This window comes from Aplidium turbinatum, chromosome 3, assembly GCF_918807975.1.
Source record: "Aplidium turbinatum chromosome 3, kaAplTurb1.1, whole genome shotgun sequence".
Classification (NCBI taxonomy): Eukaryota; Metazoa; Chordata; class Ascidiacea; order Aplousobranchia; family Polyclinidae; genus Aplidium; species Aplidium turbinatum.
Genome location: NC_137474.1, coordinates 5,441,686 through 5,469,632, shown reverse-complemented (window position 1 = coordinate 5,469,632; position 27,947 = coordinate 5,441,686). Strand labels below are relative to the sequence as shown.

Sequence of the window (27,947 nt, the reverse complement as noted above, 5' to 3'; positions counted from 1 at the left end):
GGGCACGTGTCGGCGTTGGGGATGAACGAATGAAATCCGGTGGTACTTGACTTCCTTTCAGAATTCCATTTATAGTCCGCCCAAGTAGCCGCAGAGATGAAGTTCATCTGCTGCGTTGATCAGAAGTTGAGCGGCTCGCACGAATGGTTGTCTTGACTTCAATCGACTGGGGTGCTGGTTTGGGAAAGGAGAGATCTTGTGGTGGAGAAGATGGTTAGGCTTTAGTGCCCGTCGGCCAAGAAACAGAGTGGCTTCTTCGCGACGAAGCTCGGAGGGTTGGATGCCAGCGAGAATAGCAAAATTATCCAATGATGTGGGACGCAGGCATCCGGTAACTGTGCGCAGGGCGCTGTTTATGGCAGTGCATGTGCACTGCAGCACCAAACAGGTGCACAATACTCTGCTGAAGAGTAGACAAGGGCTAAAGCTGCTATACGCAAAGTTTCAGCCCTCGCCCCCCAGGCGCTTGAGTAGTGCAGCGTGGGATGTCATTTTCTTGCGCAGTGACACCAAATGGTGGCGGTATGTGTACGATCTGTCTAGTGTCACCTCAAGATATTCTGGTTCTGGGCAGAAGGTCAGAGGTTTTCCATTGTTCTGAACATGTAGCTCACGATCAGCTTCCCGATTGTATAGGTGGAAAGCTGCCGCCAAAGTTTTGTTTTCGCTAAGTTTCAGTCGCCAGTTCTGGAGATGAGCTGAGAGAGTATTCATGCCCTGGCTCAAGCTGTCTTCCAGGCTATATCCGTGGGCTTAACTACTGTACTACAATCGAAAGTATAAATTTTCTTGTAGCCTACCAAATTGTACGAAATTCAGCACATCAAAGACTATATGATTGTATTTATTTTTGCCATACAAGTTATATTTATGGCAATTTTAAACCGTTTTGCGACCCACTGTGAATGGTCTTGCGACCCAAATTTGGGTCGCGACCCACTATTTGCGGACCCCTGCCATAGACTACAATGCTGAAGAAATTATGATACTAATTTGTTTTTTGCAGTATTTTACTTTCACAAATATTTCTTTTTGCATTTTACAAACAGAATGTATGAGGAATTTTACAAACTAACATGAATAGGTTGCCGTAACGAAGAAAAATAGATTCCATTCAAAAAAGCAGTGGCCTAATAGAGAACATTAAACAATAAAATAAAAGATCAATGAGTGGAGATTTTGACATTCACAACCCCATCCTGTGTACGGTTCTGCTGGTGTAGTCGTTTTATGCCTTCGCTAAATTTCTAGTTCAATTTCAACTCGACTGCATGTATGAAAATAAATGCAAAGTATTGGACTGATTTATCACCATGAGAAAAAGCATTTAGTTCTTATGCTAAAAGCACTCTCTTTTGATACTGCGATCTAGTTACTCAGCTAAATGCTTTCATTGACCAAATGCTTTTAATGATTGATAAATTGTTTACTAAATGCACCATAAATATATTCCAACCTTTTTATGCAACATTACATACAATGTTTACAGAAAGTTTAGATGCATTGAATAAAATCATTGCAAGGTATTGAAATAAAAACTTTCAAGGATATTGCAAATGACAAGCCACTTTACAGTGGTGGCAAATATGCGCAGTAGCCTATGAGACAACAAACTTGACAAAATATTTGATGGAACGCCGGAAAAGAAATTGCATATCTGGTCTATCCCTACTAAAAGGAAGTGACTGCCAAAATAAATTCTTCTAATACGGTACTATAATAACGACAACAGCTTGAAAAAAGGTTGTTTGATAATATTTGATGTTCATTTATTCATATCAGTTTGTATCCAATCCTAGAAATGTTTGCTGGTACAGGTACACCCCTTCATTTTCTTTGTTCAATTAATGCTTATCATTCAAAATGTATCAGATGTGAGAAAAATAGGCAGTGCATAACAGGACCAACACAAAATTAAAACAATAATGTATTGCTCAGCAGTTAAGTGGTAATTCCACTGGTAACACCAGACCTCGAAACTGCGATAAGGTTTTCCAACAACTCCGAGAAAATCTGCGCACACGGATTCTGTTTAATGTACTTCACTCCGTTAGGCTATAGGCAGAGAAAGGGTTAGTGGCGGTCAACGTTCAAAATAGGAGTACGTGGTTCATCAAGCTGGATCGAAATTTGTTAACGTTCAACTCTAGCAATACACGAAAAACCCTGTCAAACTCACTCAGTCACACTTAATAGGTCGGAGTACAAGGTCAGACTGTAACTGAAACGACATGGTAAAGCATATCCACATACGAGTGTAAGCTAATTCTTTTCACAGTTATACGAAAGCAGCCGTCAAATTAAGAAATAACAACAGTTTCACATTTAACACATTCAGTATAAAGATCGACGCGATCAATACAGTGAAGAATAATGATATGAAATCTTTGAACAAATCACATGATCACGATAAAAGCGACTAAAATAAAACAAATCACAGCTGTTAGCTAGCCAGTTAATTGCGTTTGAAGATTATTGAAGCTAGAGCAAGCATTCGCACTGCAGGGAAAGTACAAGCTTTACTGCAGCCACTGAGTTCCTCTGTACTGCAAAGGAGAAACTCAATGTAAGAATTAACAGTAATATAATTTGGAAATGTTTAATAAAAAGTATAATTTTGAGGTTATACCCAGTGCTAATTGACTATAAGCATTAAGCATACTTTTTCTCCTGCATATATTTTAAGTGCTTCATACTTTTAATGCATCTTTTGAGTGAAAAATACAGGCTTTTATACACATTTTGTCATATCCTAGGAGTATTGCATACCATAATGCAGTGTGACTTAATTTAATATGCCACTTTTAAAAAGCAAGTTTGAACGGAAGGAGAGGGGTGGTGCAATGTGTATGAAACGAATAAAACTATCTTACTTTTTTAACAATACTTGTGATGGATTTTCGCTTGTACTTGTGATACAATTTCAAGCAAGTACTATTTAGCCTTCCTTCATTGAAAAAAAAACCTTACCCAATTGTACTAGCCGGATGAGGACGAGTTTGAATTTGTACGAAAAAAAATAGGCGTGAAAAAACATGATTAAAAATATTTTCCATCAATTCGGAAATGTGACTCTGAGGAATCTTCAGGGTTTAAAAAGACTGAGATGCTTTTTCCTGGGTGGCTGTCCACTAATCGCCGGACTTTGCTGGCCAAGTCAAGCTCCTGTCGGGAATTCATTTCCACGTCGTTTGCAGAGCTGCCACTCTCGCTGCAAGACAAAAGCGCGTTTTGACTATTTCTAAAAAGTGTTCTCCATTTTACAATGCAAATGCTGCCTTGAGGTAAAGCAACATCTTTTAAACACCAAGGTATACTTTTGAATGCAATGTAAGTTACGCCAAACACAGGCTGTATGTATATTAAATGTAAGCGTCTCGCGACAGTCTACGATTTAGAAATTATTTTTTTTCTTTCATAACGTATGTAATAAGTATGGCAGTAACTATTTCAAACAATACAGTTAGATATGAGTTCAGCAGAAGCAAAAGAACCACGTTTACTTTAGCAGATCTTGTCTCATGGTGAATTTTTTAATCTGGACGACTCTATATTCTTTGGTTTGATGCCTCGCCGCCTTCATTTGATCTACCGCGTTCTGAACATGCTCGGCCGGGTCACTGCGCACCTACATGTGTAGACAACATTAAAATACCTTCTATGGCAATAAACCGATACAAAGTTATAGTTACATTGAGTAAGACACATTTTGCAGCCAAATATGGCCGACAAGGTTCTTACATACCTGCGAGCTTTATGGATTTCAGAAAGCTTTCCAATTTTTAAATGCCTTGTTTACATTTTTGCTTGCCAAAGAAGTTTTAGTGGCCCCCAAATATTGGTAAGCGTACAACTAATGATGCCTATTGTTGATTTAGCCAACTAGCAGCGGATTACGCATTTGGATAATTAAGTGGCATTCGCAAAAGCGTAAACTTGCTGAAAGATTTTGATGAAGCATCATAAAAATACAAAGCTTTTTCATCTGCTTCAAGCGTTTTTATCGGGTAATTCCCGCGCAAATACACAAAGAAACTAACCATAAGAACTACTTGGCACAGCTTCAAGACTGTATCGTCGTCTAAGTGGTCAATCATGTTGCATTGAGGAATGCAGTAGTTCGGGCAGGAACGGCTGAGAAGACACTGCAGTGTGTCGTCGATTAATCCAAGGAAGCACTCGGCGATGGTGTCTTCAGATGCGAGATACTGAAGCTTGACCCGATCACATGCCCAAAATAATAAGCTGCGCAGCACGTACGGCTTCAAGACCTAATCTCAGTACAATAATACTCTTTTAAGATGCTTAACTTATCATGATCATATCATCAAACAAAAACCTAACAATCTAGCTTTTCCTCTTTTTGGGTACTGCTTTTTACTCATATTGGTCGAGCATTCCAATTATTTCGATCCAAAAAAGCTCATACTTTACAAAATAAAACATAAAGCAGAACTGATTTTTTAAAGATACTAAAAACTCTGCAATGAAATGTAAACTGTCTTACTTTTGTGTATCTGCCCAAAGCCCTGTTCATGACAGCTTTGTAAGCGTAAAAGGTTTTCATGAAAGGTGTTGGAACGTATCGCTTGAGCTGCACCTCGCTTCTCGCGAACGATAGCCGCCATTCCATGTCGTCATTTCCGGTTAAACTACACGCCGGCACCAAGTGAAAGCCAGTGATGACTGCAACAATGACCATTTCAAAACTTCATTGACGATGATGGCAAACTTTTGTTAAAATTACACAACGTCAGCACTTGTTGCCAAAAATTGGGTAAAAATATGTCTAAATTGTTCACAAACGCTGTTTTCATTTCATTTGAATTTTGTTGAATTGTTACAAATAACATATAAAAAGTAAACTTACTTTCTCCTTCTGAAAGGGGAGTTTCGTCCCAAAAATGCCTTTCAGAAAGCCAGCCCATTGCAACTGCAGGCCAGCCACGTATCGATACAACGGGAAGGATGTCATACAAGATGCGTGTGCCCCCTTTTGCTAATATCACTGTCGTTACATTGCAGTTACGTTGCACAATAACAACGGCAGGGTCTCCTCGTTTAAAATTTGTCTTCATTTCTTCTGTAACCTAGAAAATAAATCCACGTCAGTGAATGTTGTCACGATTGTTTCGATGAATTGATAACAATGGAATAGGAATTGACTGCGAACAATCTAAAGTTTGCTAACCTTCTGCAAAGCTTCGTGAAACCAGTCACACACTTTTGAAGTTGATAGATATTGGTGAGCTTCTCCATCTTGTTCAACCTTACAACAGCATGGCTCCCATCGAGCCACAGCTTCATCGCCGAACATTCTAAATAATCGGCTATTCATCAAACTATGTTTCAAATAAAGAACCTTTCCCGTAAATTGCATATTCTAGACGAACTTATTTAAAATGAATAAGACTTTGTCATACGTATATGGTAAGAGGGAAGTTTAAATATTATGGTGTATGCATAGGCGTCGATTTTTTCTTAGAACAGAGGAATTCTGGGTGGGCAAGAGTTTTCAAACAGATTTCATTGAATGTGTATGTTCGCAAATTCGCAATGGTTAGTCTTTCTCACAAAGACTATGCAGCAATTAAGCTTTAATAGGTTTGATGTTTGCTTTCTTGCGCCTTGCGATCTTATGAGCGCTGCTAAACTAAACAAACTTCTTGTATGTTTTCCTTTGCGACCTAAAAAGCGCGTGACGCATGACCTGTTATCTTTAAAGTGGCACCTTCGGATTTACCGCAAAATGTTCGGACAGGTGACTGCTGACTGTTCCGTTGGTCTGCGGCAGATAACCGATTGTATTCCGAGGCCCACAAACAGCAGCTACAGTAACAAGTACCATCAGGGTTAACCGCATCAACTGGAATTCGGAAAAAAGCTTCCTTTGCAACACACGACCTTCCCGAGCCGGAAGCTGATCCGGCATCATGCTAACGTCAAATGGAGCAGGTAGAGATCCATGGCTCATGCTGTCTTCTACAACTACCGGTGCATTGCCTGAGACATTGACTTCACCCCTGTCCATCCTTGAAGCACTGCTTTCTTCATTAATGTCATTTCTACGTTCATTCGTGCTGGACGTGGCTTCTTCAGCGTTATCATCTCGACGCCTTTTGGAAGCTGGTTTTAGTGTTGGGCGATATATCGAATTTTCGATACGACATCTTTTCAATATCGATATTTATTTCAATTTTGTTCAATATTTTAACAATTACAGCCCTAACTCGTAACTGTAAACCCCTATAAAAACGTTGCCAAGGCCAAACGGCAAAAGTTGAAATTGCCTTGGCAGTTGCTGTGAACGTTGATTACGAAAAAAATTGTACCAAAACATGTAAAACGAGAAGCGAAAACTATACATACTAGAGTAGTCTATCACGACCGCACTGTTTGATTTGTTGTGATGTAATAATACCATCATCATTAAGTTCCTTCCTCTCGTCGAGGGATGAAGGCAATGAGACGCCAAGTTTCTCTGTTGTGAGATTTTTTTACTGCAGTTTTGTAATGAAGTCCTGACCAGTCTTCAATATCATTAGTCCAAATTCTTGGTGTTCTGCCCCTATTTCGTTTGCCGTTCATTTTTACTTCTAGTAGTTGTCTTTGAATAGAATTATTGCAAATGTGGCCAAAATATTTCAATTTTCTTGATTTAAATGTTTGTAGAATTTCCATGTTGGTTTGTATTCTGGATAGTACATCTTTTCTGGATAGTACATCTTTTCTAATAATACCAAAAGTAGCGATAAAGCGAGCAACGCGATACGCACGCTGTTACGGTAATTCACGTTAAATAACTCACGGAGGAGAAAAGTTAATTTTGGGTTGATTCAACGTTTGAGTCAGCACAAATCGATTCAATTTTCCCAGCGGGTTATATTGCGTAACAACAATGCTCGATAAGAAATTTACGTTTGTTTTACATTAATTCGACATCTAGCGATGTTGAATTATCATAAAATAACATTAGTTGCTCAACCAGGTACCGGTAACAAATTAATAGCTCCCTGCGAGAAGATTGCCTCGATTTACGTATCCACTAACATCCACTAACTAATTTCGGCACAATTGGGATACTGCGAGCAACACAAAGTCTGTTTGATAAAGAACTAGCTGTCAGAATCGGAATCATCAATCAGATGCTGTATCGGAGGATGAGGTTGTCGCGTCATCACTGAAATTGGACACATCAAGAGGCTCATCGCTTGGCTGGAAATCTACACTGTCTTCGCCGTTTGCAATGAAGCATCCACGTTTTGCTGCTTTCGTGCTTTGGATACCCATCCACACGCCTCTTTCGCAGAGCTCCATCAGGGTGTTGACTAAGGATCAAATCTATGGCTGTGGCATAACGACTGGGAGGAATGTGTAACGCTAACCTTACAAGCGCTCGTGTGGCCTCGGCATTTTTATTGCCGACGCTAATGCGCCATTCATGCATCTGCGTCGGCAATCACCTCGGCAATTGCCGGCACTAATTTCAAAGACTGAGAAACTCTTTTCTTAATTAGAACAAAAATATCGAAAAGTATCGAAATATCGAGTATTTTTTTTAAATATCGTATCGTTTTGTTTTTTTCAATATCGCCGAACACTAGCTGGTTTTAAAAATCCGCGAATAGATGTTTGACTTTGCTTCATGTTTAACTTTTCAATAATGAAATGACAACATCGCGCGGTGCCACAATTTATACTCAGCAACAAGTTTGTGACGAAAGATTTGTAAAAAGCGATTGTTTCAGTACGTCTTTAGTTTGTATCGGTTATTTTATTTTAATGTTCATTATGATGTCATATTCATATTCCCTTACGCTGACCCGGAGCTGAAGTTTGATTGCGACGTAACGAAAGTGAGACCATTCGGAAAAAAGATCAAACGTGGCTTTTTCTCACCAGGAATTGCCAGCGTGTGGCAGTTGCCGTAGCACGGTAGCAACGACAATGCAGTGAGTAGGCCTACCGCCTTTTTTTCAACGCAATGTTGTTGCGGAATTGCTTTGTTCTGTCGGATACCTAGCGAGAGACATAGCGTAAAACAAGAAGTTGCGCGGCAGTTGGTGGGATAATTCAGCGTTTAACAAAAACGGAAATAATTGTAACGAACACTTCATAAGTGTCATGAAAACAGGGTGGGCGAAACATATTTTGCCCACCCTCGTTTCACGGCCGGGTGGGCGCCACCCACCCGGCCCACCCTATTTCGACGCCTATGGGTGTATGGGTGAGATTTAATGCTTATGTATGTGTGGGGTTTAAAGTTTGAATGTTTCTTACCTCCCTTCAATTAGCTCTTTCAATTGCAATACAAAGGAGTAACTTGCACATGGCTATTTTTGGTAAAAGCATAAAGAAACAAAATCGCTTTTCACATGAATGTTGCTGCCATATTTTAATCAGCTTGTTTAAAAAAAGATCAATAATAAAATCAATACTAATTCTCAAATGCTAGCCCAATGCACTCAGGTAGCTGCTGCCTAATCTCAAAGTCGTAATTTACACGGTGTTGTCTCATGCACGGGTGATGAAGCAAAGCATCATAGTTAAATTTACTAACGCACCTACTTTAAAGCAAGCCAGGTATGGCAAGGACTGGAGCGTCGCATGTCGAGAACAGCAGTTTGATTACGATCTTGCAGCTTCAAAACAGGAACGTACAAAGTGTAGTCTAAATCGTAGTCACTTCCTCTGAAAAATAAAAACATACACGTTACAAAGTTGTTTTCTCTGGTCAAACACAGAACCTTTGCTTCATACCCTAGCTCAGGGGTGGCCAACCAGACAGGCACTGAGAGCCTCATTTTTACTGTGTTACCTGCAAAGAGCTGCACTCATATCATACACATGGGCACATGTAAATACCACCCCATTTCTTACACACAGACACATACCTTTGTTAAGGATTTATGGTAAGCGTTACACACAAACATGAAATGACAGAAACTTGCAAGCCATGTAATCTATTGCTATGCACTTTACACGGACGTTGGCAATCCTTCTCTTGAATAAAATAATGCGCTTAATGCCAACTGACATAAGAATGGCTTGCTACTACATCAAACCAAGAAATATAAAGTCTTCCACAGGGTTAAAAACGTTCTGCATCCTCACATTTTTGTTTCGAATCATCAATACAACTTAAGTAATGAAATAGAGTATAACTTAACTTTGCAATCTGCAGTCCACCATGAAAATATTTACTTTAATAAACTTAAAACGTGAGTATCCTGCAATTGAAAACTAGCTTTAAAAAATGTTAACAGAAAGTATTAAATGACAAACTAAAACAAGACTCTACTTAAACTGCCGATTGCACTGCTACACTGTTAACTGAAAACTAGAGAATGAACCAACACGAAAGAAACCAAGAGAAGCCAAGCCAGGCAATCGGAAAACTCACACTGCGCTGTTGGCAAGAGAGATGTGGTGCGTGACGACACGCGCTACACCACAATAAGTATATAAATTTGTTATACGGGACCCAATAACAGAATGGCCCGTTTCGGCGAGTCCGATTCGGCGAGTCCAATTCGGCTAGTCCAATTCGGCTAGTCCGATTCGGCGAGTGCCTTATTCGGCGAGAGCCTTTTTCGACGAGTTCCCTATTCGGCAATTTTTTGATTTTTTTTTTAAAATTATTGGGTACCGACTACCGTAGCCTAATTATCATTGCCGCTTTTACATCGTTTTAACGTCGCTAAACGTTGAAATAAGACCCCAACCCCTAACATTTCTATAAGACCCCAACCCCTAACCCCATTGGGGTTGGGAGTTGGGGTCTTATTTCAACGATTAGCGACGTTAAAACAATGTAAAAGCGGCATGATAATTAGGCTACGATAACCAATAATTTTAAAAAAAAATTCAAAAAATTGCCGAATAGGGAACTCGTCAAAAAGGGCTCTCGCCGAATAGGGCACTCGCCGAATCGGACTCGCCGAATAGTAGCAGACCCACCAAATAAAGGCAGACAACTGTAGTAGTTTTTGAAGCATGGCTATTTGAACTACGGTAAAAGAAACCCAAGTCATTGCAAGCTAAAAGCATGAATTGTAAAGATCAGCAATAAATAACAAGTCGGTTGGATTAATGTCTTCGTCTGCCCGGATAACTCAGTGGGTTAGCGCGTGACTTCGTGAACAAAGAAGCTTCAAGATTAAGCAACAATAGTTTGATTCTCAGGGTGTGCGTTTGAGCAACGCACTCTAAGGACTGCTCTATTCAGCGGCACCTAATGGGAGGAATAATTCCCCGGCAACAACGCTTCAACACAATTAGAAACTACACTCTGTCAGTCTCAATAATCTGCCTTGAATTAAAAGCCTCTGCAAGTATATGAAACTAACATATGAAAACCATGAAACATATGAAACTACTAGAAATATATAACCTATCAAAGACTTTGTTAGTCCGAGGATAAAGATTCAAAACCAACCAACGCGACTTGTTATTCACAATGGGGAACTTGTCGAAAAATACTCCATGCAATCACGCTGTCAAAGCTTTTACTGACTTGGTTTCACAGAAACAGGGATATCTATAACTACGGGATTGAAAATCTGTGGAACTGAAAACACTTTTATACACCAGTAGGGTCACTGTTCTTTGCGTTGCTGTAATAAAGGTTTGCATAAGTTGACCTTAAAAAATAGCAAGTAGTAAACAGACAAGGAAAAGTGTAACAATCAATGCACCTGCCGTAAACTGTATAGTATACACTTGTCTTGTTTGTTTCATGTGTTTGCATTCCATTTGTGCAATCCTGTCGTATTTTGTTTGCTGCTAAATAATTTCAAAACCGAGTAGCCTATTAGTTTTTGATCTTATGACATCTTGAACGTAGGGCATAAGCCTACCGTATTGATTTCGTACGGGGTTAGTCTGTGAATAAGTCTATCATAAAAGCCTACGACAACACATTTCAATGATTGTTGAACACTCTTCGTTTACTTCTGATCCGGTTTGCAATACGCAAAATGCTAAGGAACAACATGGAATTTTTGGATTCTTTGCATTCATTTATTTTTAGATTTTTTGGATTTGTGGTTTTAAACTTTTATACATCAAATAAATTTTGATGTGAATGTACATTTTACATTGTTAATTGCGAAATTAAATTTTATACATTCTTTAGTCAATATATACAAAAAGTGTTTTATTTTAATAATTCTTCTGTAGTCATAGTAATATGTTGACCCTACTGATATATAGCACTGAAAAGAGTTTCCAATCCCGTAGTTATAGTTATGCAGTTATGCTGCACAGAAAGTTATGAAATCTACTTTGGGACCTGCATAAGTGTACTGTTATTTTATACTAATATTTAATAAATAATATACTATTATTTTCAACAAGTTGGTGACAGAACCAAAGTCAACTGAGGCAAGTTGTAGCCTACTGAGCAGAAGAGCCGCATGTAGTTTCGCCAGGCTGACCCCAGCTCATTTAAATAGTTGTTGTTCGTGGCATGCAGGAGGTTTTGATGAGCTCATTCTTAGAGACAAAACCTAAAGAAAAAAATATTAATTAACATAAATAAAAGCTTGATGTACCTACCTTGTGAATCCGCCTGGACTTTCAACATCAATGTCCACAGTTCCATCTCTTGCATTACCAGAGAGTAGAAGATACTCATTCGAAGCAGGGAGTTTTTGATCCAATCTTTGTACTTCACCTTTTGAAATCAGCAAGGCATTTTTAGCTATTGTGTTGAAATTATGAGTTAACTAAACTTCCAGTTGAAGCTGCAAGTATAAACTGTGGCAGAAAAGTAAAAATCGAACTAAATTTTTCAAAACAAAAATTTGACCAAAATATATACTATATGAGCAGAATTCAAACAACTAACCTGTGTGGAGCAACTGAAACGTTGACAACAAAAACTAGGTTTGATATTTAAGTTGCACCATTTGGTGCAAAACTGGATAAAATAAGAATTGAAGTCATGTAGTGTTGTCACAACTCACAATCAATTAATTCAGCCTAAAGCTAAATTTGGTACAAAACATTCCAACACACTAACGTCAACATTCAACAATTATATATATGATACTATGCAGGATAACAAAAACAAAAAAAGCAATACTTTTCTCATTGTTCATATTGATTTATGCAGAATGCAGCTCAGTTCAATGTGACACAGACATTTAGAAATTATGGATTTTTACCCTAACTACACATAACAACCATATACACATTACACAACCTACCTAAAATATAAAATATATGATCTTTCATAGCATGCACTTCCAGTGCCATTTGATCATCAAATTCATGTCTATCAAAGTCATCAAATATATTCACAAGTTTGCTCAGGTTTTTCATGGTGCAACCAGATCTGTAAAACAACATCATAAAGTAGCCTAAGGTTGGATAAAGACATTTAACAAGGTCTGATATGACAATTTTTACAGATACAATTGAACTTATGGAGATCTATAGACTATTGCTTTTGTTTCTATAAATTCTACCAAATTGAGAGCAACATGAAAAATAAATTACAATGAAGGTGGGAAGAAGGTAGAAGTAGAGTCGTTTGGTGTGCACATCTCATACAAAAAGCAGGTGAAGAATGAGACAGACAAAGTAGGACTGAAGGAAGAAGATGCGATGGATAGAATGAGATGGGTAATAGGAGGAAAGTCAAATGCTGCTAGGAAAGAATCGGCCACACCCACTAGTGGGGACAAAACCGAATTTGGATAATAATGATTATGATTTAGCTTAAACAAAAAATGAATATTGAAACTCTTAATTATTAACTTTACTACTGTATAGACTAACATTACTATACTACAAACTTTTGTATAGAATTTAAACAACGACACCAAAAAGTGTATATCTTTAAATTTCAGAGCTATAAGTCTCTCAGCAGTGAGAATGAAAACGATTCAATTTCATTCCATTGCTGAGACTCAAATAATTCAAAACACTTAAAAATATCAAGCACAGCTTTTAGAGAATCATCAAAATGGTGCAAAATATTTTTTACAAAAAATTGGTAAATTATATCGGTAGAGGCTAATGCCTAGTTATCGTGTATGATAACCATATCTTCTGAGGCTATGACTTCCTTATGTCACCGAAGCATGGCTTTGTGTGCTAAAGTGCATATTTTTGTAAAAGGTAAATTCATGCATGAGCCATTAACACAGTAAAAAGAAAAAAATAGCAAAAATAAAATAAGGTAAAATCATACATTGATAAGATTGTTCCTTAAGAAACTAGTATCGTAAATCTGTACAGTTGCTAAATCTTTTCGATAACAGTAAAAATATAATATGTACAATTAGTCATTTCCTCAAACTAGACTAGGCTACTGTATTAATTAATTATATTATTATGATGATGATACATTACACATCCAACCATTGGCGTAATTTTTTAAAAAAATTTGACGAACTTAGGGGTGCTCTAAGTTATCTTATGAAAATTGTCAATATAGGCTAATCAATTGAAAACCTGACCGATGGAAAATGTTAAAACAAATGACTCAATCTAATAGTAAATTCAACCATGTTTAGCCTACGTCATGAAACGTCGAATCAACATAAAAGAAGATAATTTTGTCGTATGTGTAATTGAATAGACTGCAGCGGTATGTCAAACTATCAGATAGAAATGAAAACAAGTATTAGGCTACATGCGAGGCGAAAGTGATCTTACATTGAATATTGAAATATATTCGACTTTAATTGCTTTAATTTGTTCACGTCTGCCTTATAATGCGGCTTGCTATAAATTAATCACATCCAAATTTGTTTCTGCGGGTCATTGTCTTGGAAACAAACTCCGTGACAAGTTCTTCCATGTTTAATTTCTCCGCCAATTCGCGATGACTACCTATAACGGCCAAATTGTTCAGTCGTTGTTGCGTTTGAGTGCTGCGAAGGTAGGTCTTCAAGCATCGTAATAACGAAAAGGAACGTTTGGCTTCACAGGAAGAAGTCGGCATAACAATGTAAGTTACCAAAGCTCAGGGTTGATCTCTAGGTGGTCTAAACTGGTTTTGACCACTAAGCGGTTTAAACCTGGTTTTAACCGGTGAAAACTAAGTTTAAACCGGTCAAAACCCAGAAAAACATTTTTATTATATGTAGTGAATGGTCGGCTACCTGGGCTATGGGCTGTTTAGGAAATATATATAAAAGCAGTTGTGAGGTGTGACCATTTTGATATGCAGGCCTCGAAATAGCTTGCGGCCATGGCCGCCTGAACTTTCATTAATGGCTGCCAATACCGACCTGTCAGGCAGCCACAGATGGCTGCCTGTAAAGTTCGTACGAAAGATTATATTTATCTTGAATTTTTCTCTTGTTTCAGCGCCGCCAAAAACAAGACATCAAACAGCGCTAAGACTACTACCTTAATTACATGTCGTGCTACGTCTTATGTGCTACGCAACGGGAGGGCAAATGTTGCGCAAATTTTATGGCAAAAGTTTTTCATAAAAAAAAAATTTGTTGGAATAAATTCTTGTACTTCAGTTGGCTGTGCAAATGGTTCATCGTTCTACCAAGCATTTTTTGGTTCATCAGAAACTTATCTTTAGAATTTGAATTTTCTCATTATTAAAATAACCAACTGATTGAAATATCAAAAATAAACTGAGAAATTGAATGTTTTTTGTTCCAAATCCAGCATTTAGGTTATTGTTGATCAAAACAAAATATAGTTGAACATCATTACTATTACCATTCATTAACATGGAGGGTAATATTTTTAATTCAATTGAAAAGCAACTTGATTCATACGCTAAAGGGGTTTTGACCAGTAATAGGTGGTCAAAACTGCCCGGTTTAAACCAGGTTTTAACCGGGCGGTTTAAACCGCCCCAATTTAAACCGATCAACCCTGCCAAAGCTGCATATATATTTGGCATTATATCGACCATTGACGGCTGTGCAATGAATTTCTGACGTAGCGTATTCACTGCCACAACATCACCGTCACGTTTGCAACAAGCGAACCACTGTTTGCGTTCATGCAGCAAATCCTTGCGTTCTCAGTCACCATCATAAAATTTGCTTACTTTCGTAACATCGGCTTCTTTCATTGTGGGATTCTCTAGCAGCTCTGGTAGCAAGTCTGCCATTCGGTATGATGAAGAAGGGAAACGGCTAACGATTGCATCTGACGCCGTTTGCAGAATGTTTTTTTAGACGTTTGAGTAGAAAACAGCAATTTCGTCTTCAAGCCAGACAAATTGTTTTCTCTCGAACGGCACTTCTTGACGCAGTGCGCGTGTTTGTGCTTAATTGTTACGCAATAGTACAATCATGTCTGCCTTTGATATGTGTGGCGCTACGTGCCACACATAAATGTAAAACACTGAAAATATTGCGCTTTGGTGAAACGACTTTCAAGAACGAAAAAAAAACGTTATTTAGCAATGCAAATTTCCATTTGAATCGGTGTATTTTGTATGCAAACCAGGGCCCAGGGGTGCTCTCTCATTTATGTTGTTACCTCAGATTTTTATTTTGGGGTGCTTAAGCACCCTTCGCACCCCTAAAATGACGCCTATGCATCCAACCCTCGTAATACAGGGAACAAGAGATGTCATATCATATAAATGGATAGACTCACTCTATAATACATTTGACTTTGGGATGAACATGAACAAGCAGTTGTGTGGTAAACATTACAATTTCATTTACCAATGTGGGCAGCTCTTTCTGGCTCTTTACAAAAAAAGATAAAAGCAACAAAATACGAATGCAATCATGTGTCTTGAGACCGAAATAGGACAATAAGTTTAAAATTTGGCATGATTTTAGCAAAATCAAACTTAATTACCAACAATTGAAAATATTAATGAATTTAGTTGGTGCTCATTGTGACACTTAAAGAGGCCAAATCTTTAAAATGTGACAAACAAGAGACAAGTGAAAAATCAGCGAAAAATTAGAATCATCAGATGAGGTGCTTCTAATTTGAATCAATATTCCTAAAAAAAGAGTGCTTCTGAGCTGTATTACACTAAGGTCGAATGGAGCTTCACACACAGGCTCTGCACCATAAAAAAATCATTTCACAAAAAGACAAATTACAAGGCTATGTAAGCCAGCTTTTTTTCATTGTTGAAAAACCGGCTAAGGAACAAGGTAAATGTCATGCTTGAGTGATGAAGAAACTATAGTTTTCTGCTAAATATATTTTTTTAAAAAGTACCTCTTCTTAAACTTGGCAGATTTGGATGTATCTACTGCAGAAACCCTAAACACTAAACTGAAAATGTTCGACAATGCCTGAAAATGTTCTATAATGACAAACAAACCTGTCAACCACTGATAATGATCGACAATGCCTGGAAATCCTAGACAATGCCTGGAAATTCCCAACAATGCCTGAAAGTAGCTACGGTACTCTACAATGCCTGACAACCCCTGAAAATGCTCAACTACCCCTGAAAATGTTCGACAATGCCTGAAAATGTTCTATAATGACTAACAATCCTGTCAACCACTGACAATGATCAACAATGCCTGGAAATACTACAGACAATGCCTGGAAATTCCCAACAATGCCTGAAAGTAGCTACTCTACAATGCCTGACAACCCCTGAAAATGCTCGACAACCCCTGAAAATGTTCGACAATGCCTGAAAATGTTCTATAATGACTAACAAACCCGTCAACCACTGATAATGATCGACAATGCCTGGAAATCCTAGACAATGCCTCAAAATTATCAACAATGCCTGAAAGTAGCTAGCCTACTCTACAATGCCTGACAACCCCTGAAAATGCTCGACAACCCCTAGAAATGCTCCACAACCCCCCAAAAAACCAACAATACCCGACAATGCCTGACAATGGGTATTTAGAGGTACCGTTCTATTCAATGGCGGTCTAATCATGAAGTGCATTGCTCAGCTGCATGTAAAGTTTTATAATGGGCAGATAAAGTACCGGTAACATTAATCTATTAACAATTTAACATTCATTAATATATGAATTATTGGAAAATGTGACACAGTCTAGCCAACAACAAAACGTTGATAGAAAATAAATCCAGCTTGATATCAAACTTACCGAAAATCAATTTTTTCAAAATAATTTTCCTCTGTCATCTTTCAAAAGAAACCTTGCTTTCATAGGTCCAATCACAAATCAATTACAAAATTGTACAAAAGAATTGGACTACTGTACTCTAGAGCAAATGAGGTACGTATAGTAGGCTATATTATATACGGTACTTACGAAAACAATCTAATCTAACGTCTAAAAACAATATTTCACAAATGCCTATTCGTGTTGTTTCTTTCTGAAACGTAAAATTGAGCACCTAAGTAGGCTATAAAAAATTGGGGTAGGTGTAACAGTCTCTGCCTTGGTAAAATATCATGACATCATAGACAGGAAGCGACCAAGACATATGGGTTGAAGTGTGTAAATAGTAAAGTAAAGATAAAGTAGTTTCACCCTACAGGTTTGGTCGATTACTGTCTGGTAATTGCGAACACTGACGTCTTGCGCACCATGACAATGCGCATCCTTTTTTAGCAGGGCAGAAAATTGTACACCAGCTCAAAAAATTTGCCGCTTTGAAACAAAATTGGTTGCTACTCTACCTACTTAACCAAGTTTCTAAAACCAAGAATTGAAATTCCTCACTTGTTTCTCGACCACTGTTATGTTTGGCATACATTGTTGCTTTAAAGTGGTGACTGGTGAACTATGACCAAATCAGATCTATGTTGCCAAGCGCCTACAAAGTTTTCTCCAGTTTCAAATGATCTTCATAGCAAGTGTCTATTTATACAAATCTTGAAAATATCAGCTAACGCTGTATGTGGTCACAGCGGTAAACCATAATCTCTTCGTGGGAAAATTGTAACATAAAGTTCCCGAATCCGTTTGTCTGCATATAGTGACCGAAGAAACACACACTTGAACTTCTTTTCAAAAAGTGTATTTCTGTAAAATTAGCCCGCGGCTATCGAAATGGGTATGCAATGCCTACACCTCTAAAACTGTCACTACGATACAGATTACTTGGATAAAAGACGGAGAATTTGTCCAGCTAGCAAGCACCAAATAAACCAGTTAAATGTGCGACCGACTTCCAACAAACAACTTCGAGAATGAATCAGAAAAATTTGTGATAACTCAAAGGCACGAGAGCAGTTCGTGACGCAATATTTCATGTCCAAACAGGTCTCAAACTGAAACAGGTTTAAACCGGTCTGACACGAGTCTTACGGACGATTATGCAATTTTGGCTCATGTTTTAGGAATTTCCATGACGTAATATTCAGTAGACCCGAACGGTTTCTACATGACGTTTGACCAGGCGAACAACCGTCTGTAACATAGCGGCCCCTAGTTATGACAGTCTGACATGACATAACTAAAAAAGAATTGACGACAATTGTGAGCCAATGAATAAAAACACATGATACACAAATTGTTTGAATCACTCACGTTTAAGTTAATACGCAAATACAAAGGGCATGCAAAGAATGAACAGCAATAAGAATAAACACGACGATACATGAAATTGGTACCATAGGTAGTAGGTACACGCAAAAAATGACGCTATATACCATGGTTGCGATAATAACCGACTGTTCTGGGCTTAGACAAGTGTCGGCCACCGCAGACAAAACCAGGCTCAAACCCTAACACTTAGGTGTTCTTTACGGGGGCGAGGCACGAAATATCCCTCAACACATAGTCTACTTTCACTTTCCCCGTACTCTCATCATAGTTGCAGACGGCAACTTTAGCTCTACGAACCACAGGCTTCCCTTTCCTAATTTGTGGAACTACCTCATGCACCCTCCCAAGTTGATACTTCCCACGTTTACCAATGTCCTGTAGAGAACCTACCACTACAAGTTGACCAGGCTCCAAATTCTCGGCCATTTTTAGCCATTTTTTCCGGCCCTGAAGACCTGGCAAGTAAAAATCGATCCATTTACTCCAAAACTGCTGAGAAAGTGACAAATTGAACCGATAATCCCTTCTTAATTGGTCACGATCATGTGGTTGCCCAACAGCACAGTATGGGTCTAAGTATGGGGTCAAAAGTGAGGCAGGGGTGATGACAGTAAAATCCCTAGGGTCGTCACTCAAAGGTACCAAAGGGCGTTCGTTCACGATCCGAACGGCACTGCCTGTGTACGTAAGCAGTTCAATAAGATTGGGCTTACGAATTGAAGAGTCCAAAATGTGAAAAAGTGCGATTTTAAATTGTTTAACCATTGCCTCCCAGGCGCCACCTTGCGCCGGAGCATACGGAGGTATAAATTCCCAGTTTATCTCTCTCTGTCTCAGGGCGTTGTGAAATTCCGCTGATTCTATCAACTCGGGTAACTTTATTTGAAAGAAGCATTTAGTCACATCAGCCATGAGACCAAATCTACCAAGCCGAAATCTAGCCAAGACATCTACCAGAGGGTTTAACAAGTCAGGACCCGAAAACATTACATCATTAACACAAGTTCCTCGAAATTCAGACTTGCCATCGTAAACAATGCGCTTTTTTAATTGTGACGTAACAAAGTATGGTAAATACCATTCAAATCCCTTGACATTTCCTGCTTCACCAGTACGCTCAATATAGCCATTTGATTTAAGATCTTTCATGGTGTCAGTAAGGAAATCACGAAGTTCAGGTTGTTTTAAAGCTTCCTTTCTTAAAGCAGCAGCTCTATCTGACGCCAACACAAAATTGTTAGGTAGATCAATATCTTGCTTCAACGGAACAGGTATCTCAAATCGACCATCTTTCAACTCAATATTCGGTTCAACAAGTTCTCTAGCCAACTTATCATTGCGAGACAATTCACAGGTTTCATTTTGCAAGGTCAAATCCTGAATGACTTTATTCAGGTCTGCTATTTCCATATCGCGAGACTCAATTTTACGCTGAAAGCCAGAGATGACATCCGACTCTGAAGACGTCTGCAGTCTGCACACTTTAGCAACGCTTTCCTCTAAGGGTGACTTACCACCACAAGCCAACCAACCGAGAGGAGTGAGTAAAGCATGCGGTTCACTACGATTTTTACCAACACGTTCTTCTTTTGCCCACATCAAATAAGCGTTGTCGTTGCCAATCAGTACATCTACAGTACTACAATCATTCAAATGAAACATATTCACGTCATGAAAATGACGGAAACCATTTAAATCTTGTTTATGCGGTAAAGTTTTAACATCATCAGCCCAAGCTGGGTTAACCACCGAAGTTATATCACAAAACAGTTCATCTGTCTCTAACGACTGGATGTTGAGTTTGACAAGGTCAGCACAAGTAGCTTTCTGACCAGCCAGGGTATCCATTTTAAACGACGCTTTATCGTACGGTTTAAGATCAAGTGTTAGATTTTCAACAGGTCCTTGATAGGCCTGCCTTTCGTTTTACCGCATTACTCCCGTTAATTTGTGTATTCGCCACCTAGCGTCGTTTCCCCTTCATTGTTATGTTATCGCTCTTTGCAAATGGCAACACTCACCACGAGATTGTCTATGGAACTTTCGAGACGTTTTCGTTTTTGCTGCTAGTTTGCCAGCTAGCCGAACTTGTTAGTTACTGTAGTTTGTGACTGAAAGTTGATTGATTGATGTTTATGCTTTGTTAGCTGCTTCTCTGTTATGTACTTCTACAGGACTTAAGTTTGACAACTGCTATGGTAATACTTATTTGCGTGTAGGCTGAATTCCATATTGCAGCTTGCTATCTCAAAGTTCAACTTACTGGTGAGCGTACTTGTGATGTAATAATGTTTTTTGTAGCTGAATGTTGACTGTCTACCGTAAACAAACGTAACGTATCTCTGATGTGCGTAAATTGTTGTTAGGCTAATACTTCAAACTTAAATATTGCAGAGTCAATCACTATAGAATCCTTCGCGTACAAGTGCATCATTTGGCATTACTGATCCGGTCATACTACCGGTACGTTCATTATTCTGAATTGTATGATTGATTGATTTGTGTCGTGAATTGTGGATTCATGTTCACTACTGAATTATTGACCAATAATTTGTCAGCCTAATGGAAATTAGTTCTCGTAAACCGATCTTAACTAGGCCAAGTGAATTGCCACGTTTCTTTGTTTTTTAATGATTATTGACCTAGCGTTATGGTTGTACGGTACGGTAGCCTACGTAATAATTGTGTAAGGTAACATCGCGAATTTATTTATTCAGTGCGTCATTGGCCAACCTGTGGAACTTGTGTACCGTACAGTGGATTGAGAACTGTTTGTCAACAAATTTGGTACGTTTATCAGTTCGACTGTTGTGCTTGCTGAATTGTGACTAGTGTCTTATGTTGTTTTATTTCTTGACAGAAAAACCGTATAAACTTCATTGCTGCGAAGCAGTCATTGGAAACCGAGTGATTTCTTCAAGTTGGCGTGCTTTAACAGTTGCTCAGTCCTGCCGGGTGGATTAGGAAAATCGTGACGTCACCGGCGCAATTAACTACCGCACCTGTTGTGTTCGCGTCGCACACAACATCGTTTTTCAAATTTGGCATCAAAGCTTGACCATCTTTGAACTGAAGCTGATTTCGTCAATTGTACCGAACTGCTGATCTTCACCAACCTGACGATCAAATTTGCGCTTACTTACCAAGTTCCCATCAGCGTTACGTGACATCTCTCATTTGCTGAAGTTAGCTTATGCTGTTACGAAGCGGATTTGCATACACAGTTATGAATTCCAAAGCCGAAGCTATTCAACAAGCAGCTGATACTTTGAGAGACAGCTACAAGCGTGGTGAACAGCTGATGAGCAAACGTGAAAACCTCACAGAAGTACAGACTATCCTGTTAGAAATTGACAAAAATTATGCCTCTTTAATAGCGCTTTGTGTCGATGTCCCTGACAATGAACAAATTCCAGGAGGTCTTTCAACCAAACGAGATTACATTCAAGGTAAAGAAGAATTTGCTGATAGAGCCAAACAGTGGTTCACGGAATGCGAGAGGACAGACACTAAAACTCCTCCACTACGTTCACATCACTCGTCCTTGCGTACCCATTCTCACCGCTCCAAATCCGGAAGCATTCGGTCATCGAGTACAACGTACAGTTTGCGTCAACGTGAAGCACATGCCAAATTGGAACTAGCTCGTTTGACAAAAGAACAGAATGATGCCAGGCGACGAGAGGAAGAAGAACTAGTTCGCATGGAACAGGAGAAAGCTCAGATGGAACAGGATAAAGCTCGCTTGTTCGCTCGCATGGAACAGGAGAAAGCTCAGATGGAACAGGATAAAGCTCGCTTGTTCGCTCAGTTGGAACAGGATAAAGCTCGGTTGGAGCAGGATAAAGCTCGCTTTGAACGTGAGAGAGCCGAAGCTGAAGACCTGCGTCAAATTAAAGCTGCCGAAACTGAAGCCGCACTCTGGCAAGATGATTCTTCTTCGGTTATCAATATTGGATCAATGACACCCGTACGATTGCCACAGCAAACCTTCACTCACAAAGACACACACCTGGAACCTCTGCGTCACGGTGATGAGCGGCACAAACAAGAACCAACTGCAACATCTGCAAGAATGCCAGACCAAAAGGTAAATTACCCTTGTTATTATACTAGCCGACAACCTGATCTTTCAGAACGACTTCTACCTAAACCAGATGTTAAGAAATTCTTTGGTGACCCACTCGATTTCTGGGCTTTCTGGCACCGTTTTAAGTCCCATATTTCTGATTGGTTGACACCCGACAGGAAGATGTCTTACCTCATGCAGCACTGCTGTGATGCAGTCTGTGAACAAATAAGGCACCTTGCCGATAGCAGCGAAGGTCACAACTGCTATGATGAAGCGTGGGAAGAATTAAAACGGAGGTATGGCCAACCACACGTTATTGCGCATGCTTGCGAGGAACGCTTGAGAGCTGTTACCAGAATTTCTCACCACGAACCCGAACAATTGGAGAAGTTGTCCGTCCTGTTGAAAAGATGTTGTTCATCATTGAGCTCAAACACCGAAGCTTCGAACTTGGATACCGTGCAGTTTATCACCTGCCTTGCAAATAAGCTGCCAGCGTCTCTGAAAGAAAAGTGGGTAATTGAAGCTCTGAAAATCAATGACGACACTGGAAAAGTGGCTGGATTCCAACATTTTGCTGACTTCATAACGAACGAATCTAGGATTGCCAATTCAATCTATGGCGTGAAACTTTTTTCATCAAATGTCGACAAACTTAACAAGCCTGACACCAAAGGGAAACAAAAGGCTTCACTGTTTAACGTAGTGACAAAACCTACTGAACGATCCGGACAGCTCCGAATTGGCAACAAGCGACTCATACAATGTATCCTGTGCGATAGTACACATTATTTGCAACACTGCAAAGAGTTCAAAGCCAAATCCGTCACTGAACGTGAGCAATTTGTAAGGAACAACAAATTGTGCTTAAACTGTCTTGGACCAGATCACATACGTGCCGACTGCAGAAGCCGAGGTAAATGCACTGAATGCGGAAGCTCATCACATCATTCTCTTTTACATCGGTATCTGGTCACAACTGGAGAACAAATCCAGAGACGACACCCTAATCCCATTGCTAATAGAAGAAATGATAGCCAGCCAGATGATCCCGTAAGAAGACCATCAGAAAGGAACACAAATAAAGTTGTAGAAACCTTCCATTCCAGAACAAGCAACTCGGCAACTTACTTGGACATCGTTCCCGTACGTGTGACAGGAGAAGGAAAGGTAATACATACTTATGCTCTCCTAGATTCTGGTTCAAACCGCACCTTTTGTGAACAAAAACTTGTAGAGATGCTTGAACTGAAACCTGAGCCATCTGGTGACTTCCAGGTGCAAACACTGTCTTCGAGTGGACCATATTCCTTCAGTTCTTCAACTGTATCGTTGAAAGTTCTACCAGTAGTTGGCGGCGAAGTGCAAGAACTGACAGATGTGATCGTCGTTGACAAGATACCTACCAAGCCAACTCCAGCGCCTTCTCCGGAGTATCTGCAAACGCACAAGCACCTCCAAGGCATTGACTTGAAGCAATTGGGCCATGGTACAGTTACACTGTTGATCGGAAATGATCATGCTGTCGCCCACCGATGCATTGAAAGCCGCTTTGCACCTAACCCGAAGCAAGGACCTGATGCAGTCAGGACACCCTTAGGGTGGTTGCTTAGAGGTACTCGACCAAAAGAAACAGGCGTAGGCAATTTCGGTGCTGAATCTGACATTTCAAATTTTCTTGTCCGTGACACGAAGCAGAACCCTGCTGACCAAGCTTCAAGGGGCATGACGGCCAAAGCCTTGATGAATTCTGGGATGTGGCTCAATGGTCCAGATTTTCTGAGAAAACCTCCAGAAGAATGGCCCAATCAAACTGCTCAGAAACCACAATTTGAAGATATCTTTGCTGCTTACAAACCAAAGAGGAAAATCGAAACCTTTACCATTTCTACGACTGAAAGCCAAGGAACCAACAGGTTAATCTCCTACTTCTCATCTCTGCGCCGACTGAAACTATCAGTAGCCTGGTTCCTAAGATTCAAATCATACTTATTGATGCGCATGAAGAAAGAAACCCAGATTACACTGAAAGGACCAATCAGTGTGCCAGAACTTGATGAGGCAGAAATTGAGTTAATCAAATACGAACAGCGTCAGAGTTTTCTTGCCTGGATCAAATCTCTATCCAAAGGAGAACACCCAAACATGCCCAAATCCAAGAGGATCCCACTCGAAAAACTCAGCCCTGTCCTAATGAAAGATGTTCTACGTGTTGGCGGAAGAATCGACAGAGCCGACTTACCGTTCGAAACGCGACATCCTGCTATCATAGCTCCAGAGCGCCACTTAACGGACTTGATAATTGAACATTGTCATACTAACGAATCGAAGCACATGGGTGAAAGCCATACACTGAACAATATTAACCGAAAATACTGGATAGTTAATGCCAAAGTTGCGGTTAAAAGGGTACTTGCAAGATGCCTGCCTTGCCGACGAAGGACCGCAAAACCTAGACAACAGCTCATGGCAGAACTGCCAGAAGCAAGGTTACAAATGTCACAGCCACCATTCTCACAGACTGGCGTTGACTTTTTTGGGCCGCTAAATGTCCGAAACAGACGAAGTGACATTAAGAGATACGGCTGCCTTTTCACATGTCTCACAACTAGAGCCATTCACTTGGAGGTGGCACCAGACCTGACAACTGGCGCATTCATAAATGCCTTGCGGCGCTTCATAGCTCGCAGAGGCCCCATCAAGAAAATCTTCTCTGACAATGGAACCAACTTTGTGGGTTGTGAAAGAATCTTGAAGCAAGCCATCGATGAGTGGAATCAGAACCAGATCCACCAGAGCCTTCGACAACAAGGAATAGAATGGTCATTCAACCCCCCAACAGCCAGCCATATGGGCGGAGCCTGGGAGAGAATGATTCGCACAGTACGTCAAATTTTTATGAACATCTTACCAAAACAACCACTCGATGATGACACATTGCACACGTTACTTCTTGAAGTGGAAGACATCGTCAATTCAAGACCACTCACCGATGTGAAGCTGGAAGTTGATGGCGACTTACCTCTTACACCTAACCACTTGTTGAAGTTGAATTCTTCAGCGAATTTACCGCCAATGTTAAGCTGCGACAGAGATGGCTACCGACCACGTGATCGATACCGCCATGTGCAGTTACTGGCAGACACCTTTTGGAAGCAGTGGGTTAAGGAATACCCACGATCTGTGATGTCAAGAGCAAAATGGCTTCACAGAAAGGAGAATATCCGAAGAGGAGACATCGTCCTTTTGATTGATGACTCTGCTCCCAGACAACGATGGCCACTAGGCAGAGTAATTGAAACATTTCCTGATCGTCACGGCGTTGTTCGTTCCGTAGAAGTGAAGACTGCAACCGGATCTCTGAAGAGACCAATATCCAAGCTTTGTGTAATTGTCCAAAGGGAAGAAGATGATCCAGATGAAGATGAGACACCAATAGACACCGTTGAGATTTTGCTGGAAGATCAGAGCGATGAGGAAGAGACTGAACTGTTACATGACAATAGACTGTTGAAAAACTTTTATTCATGAAAAGAACGAGCCAGTTTGGCCCTTCTTTGGCCCGGGAGTGTTAGATTTTCAACAGGTCCTTGATAGGCCTGCCTTTCGTTTTACCGCATTACTCCCGTTAATTTGTGTATTCGCCACCTAGCGTCGTTTCCCCTTCATTGTTATGTTATCGCTCTTTGCAAATGGCAACACTCACCACGAGATTGTCTATGGAACTTTCGAGACGTTTTCGTTTTTGCTGCTAGTTTGCCAGCTAGCCGAACTTGTTAGTTACTGTAGTTTGTGACTGAAAGTTGATTGATTGATGTTTATGCTTTGTTAGCTGCTTCTCTGTTATGTACTTCTACAGGACTTAAGTTTGACAACTGCTATGGTAATACTTATTTGCGTGTAGGCTGAATTCCATATTGCAGCTTGCTATCTCAAAGTTCAACTTACTGGTGAGCGTACTTGTGATGTAATAATGTTTTTTGTAGCTGAATGTTGACTGTCTACCGTAAACAAACGTAACGTATCTCTGATGTGCGTAAATTGTTGTTAGGCTAATACTTCAAACTTAAATATTGCAGAGTCAATCACTATAGAATCCTTCGCGTACAAGTGCATCATTTGGCATTACTGATCCGGTCATACTACCGGTACGTTCATTATTCTGAATTGTATGATTGATTGATTTGTGTCGTGAATTGTGGATTCATGTTCACTACTGAATTATTGACCAATAATTTGTCAGCCTAATGGAAATTAGTTCTCGTAAACCGATCTTAACTAGGCCAAGTGAATTGCCACGTTTCTTTGTTTTTTAATGATTATTGACCTAGCGTTATGGTTGTACGGTACGGTAGCCTACGTAATAATTGTGTAAGGTAACATCGCGAATTTATTTATTCAGTGCGTCATTGGCCAACCTGTGGAACTTGTGTACCGTACAGTGGATTGAGAACTGTTTGTCAACAAATTTGGTACGTTTATCAGTTCGACTGTTGTGCTTGCTGAATTGTGACTAGTGTCTTATGTTGTTTTATTTCTTGACAGAAAAACCGTATAAACTTCATTGCTGCGAAGCAGTCATTGGAAACCGAGTGATTTCTTCAAGTTGGCGTGCTTTAACAGTTGCTCAGTCCTGCCGGGTGGATTAGGAAAATCGTGACGTCACCGGCGCAATTAACTACCGCACCTGTTGTGTTCGCGTCGCACACAACATCAAGTTCACACACCAAGTCACTCGAAACAAACGTCAACTGCGAACCAGGATCATGCTGACAATACACCAACTTCGATTTGCCAGTCATTGGATTCAAAACACGAGCAGCAGTAACGCGGTTAAAGGCTGCTTTAACATTTCCAATCTTAACATTACGCACAGGAACTCTGGCACGAGCATCATCTTTCCCAACAGAATCCAGAGAATCATGTGACGTCACATAAAAATCATGCAGAAGAAAATAGTGTTTCCTATCGTTGTTAGGCCCACACTTACGACAGTTATTTGCATGAACGCAATCCCTAACCATATGCTGGCGCAAACAATTCAAGCATTTGCCAGCTTTCACAATGACATCTCTCCGATCTTTAGGTGTCAAGCGCAAAAATTCTTTACAATTAGACAAAAAATGATATTCAACTTGACCACGTGACGAACAACAAAGGCATGCCGGTAGGTTTTTACGTCTGGCTTCACCACCGCGCGGTGCGCCAACAACAGTCGAGTACTGCGAACTCCCTGACATCACATCATCGTGGGGTTTTACGGACGTCTGCCTAACCGGACATGAAGGCAATTTTCCTTTGCCAAACTTTTTAAATTGCTGCGACTCACCAGAATCGCCCATTAGCATAATGCTAAAATCAGTCGACTTACGCGTTTCCTCCCGTACTACAAATTCAAACAAACTCTGAAAAGTAGGCTCATCAGT

The 27,947-nt window shown here is 39.9% G+C and overlaps 2 protein-coding genes across 3 annotated transcripts; one reads left to right on the top strand and one right to left on the bottom strand.

Moving 5' to 3' along the window:
- Nucleotides 1-1,069: 1,069 nt before the first annotated feature.
- On the bottom strand, nucleotides 1,070-17,159 carry LOC145766976 (nucleotidyltransferase MB21D2-like). 2 transcript variants are annotated; one of them, XM_082578696.1, is made up of 10 exons: nucleotides 17,040-17,159; nucleotides 12,213-12,340; nucleotides 11,560-11,677; nucleotides 8,569-8,691; nucleotides 5,192-5,318; nucleotides 4,871-5,090; nucleotides 4,508-4,686; nucleotides 4,041-4,271; nucleotides 3,504-3,628; nucleotides 1,070-3,211 (listed from the first exon to the last, which is right to left on the bottom strand). In XM_082578696.1, the coding sequence occupies exons 1-10, from the start codon at nucleotides 17,075-17,077 to the stop codon at nucleotides 3,040-3,042; spliced, it is 1,461 nt and encodes a 486-aa protein (XP_082434822.1). In that variant the 5' UTR covers nucleotides 17,078-17,159; the 3' UTR covers nucleotides 1,070-3,039. The 2 variants fall into 2 exon arrangements, with proteins under 2 accessions (XP_082434822.1, XP_082434823.1); XM_082578697.1 differs by lacking the exon at nucleotides 4,041-4,271.
- Nucleotides 17,160-21,675: 4,516 nt separating this feature from the next.
- On the top strand, nucleotides 21,676-26,052 carry LOC145766107 (uncharacterized). The gene has a single exon (XM_082577764.1). The coding sequence runs from the start codon at nucleotides 21,676-21,678 to the stop codon at nucleotides 26,050-26,052; it is 4,377 nt and encodes a 1,458-aa protein (XP_082433890.1).
- The last annotated feature ends 1,895 nt before the right edge of the window (nucleotides 26,053-27,947 follow it).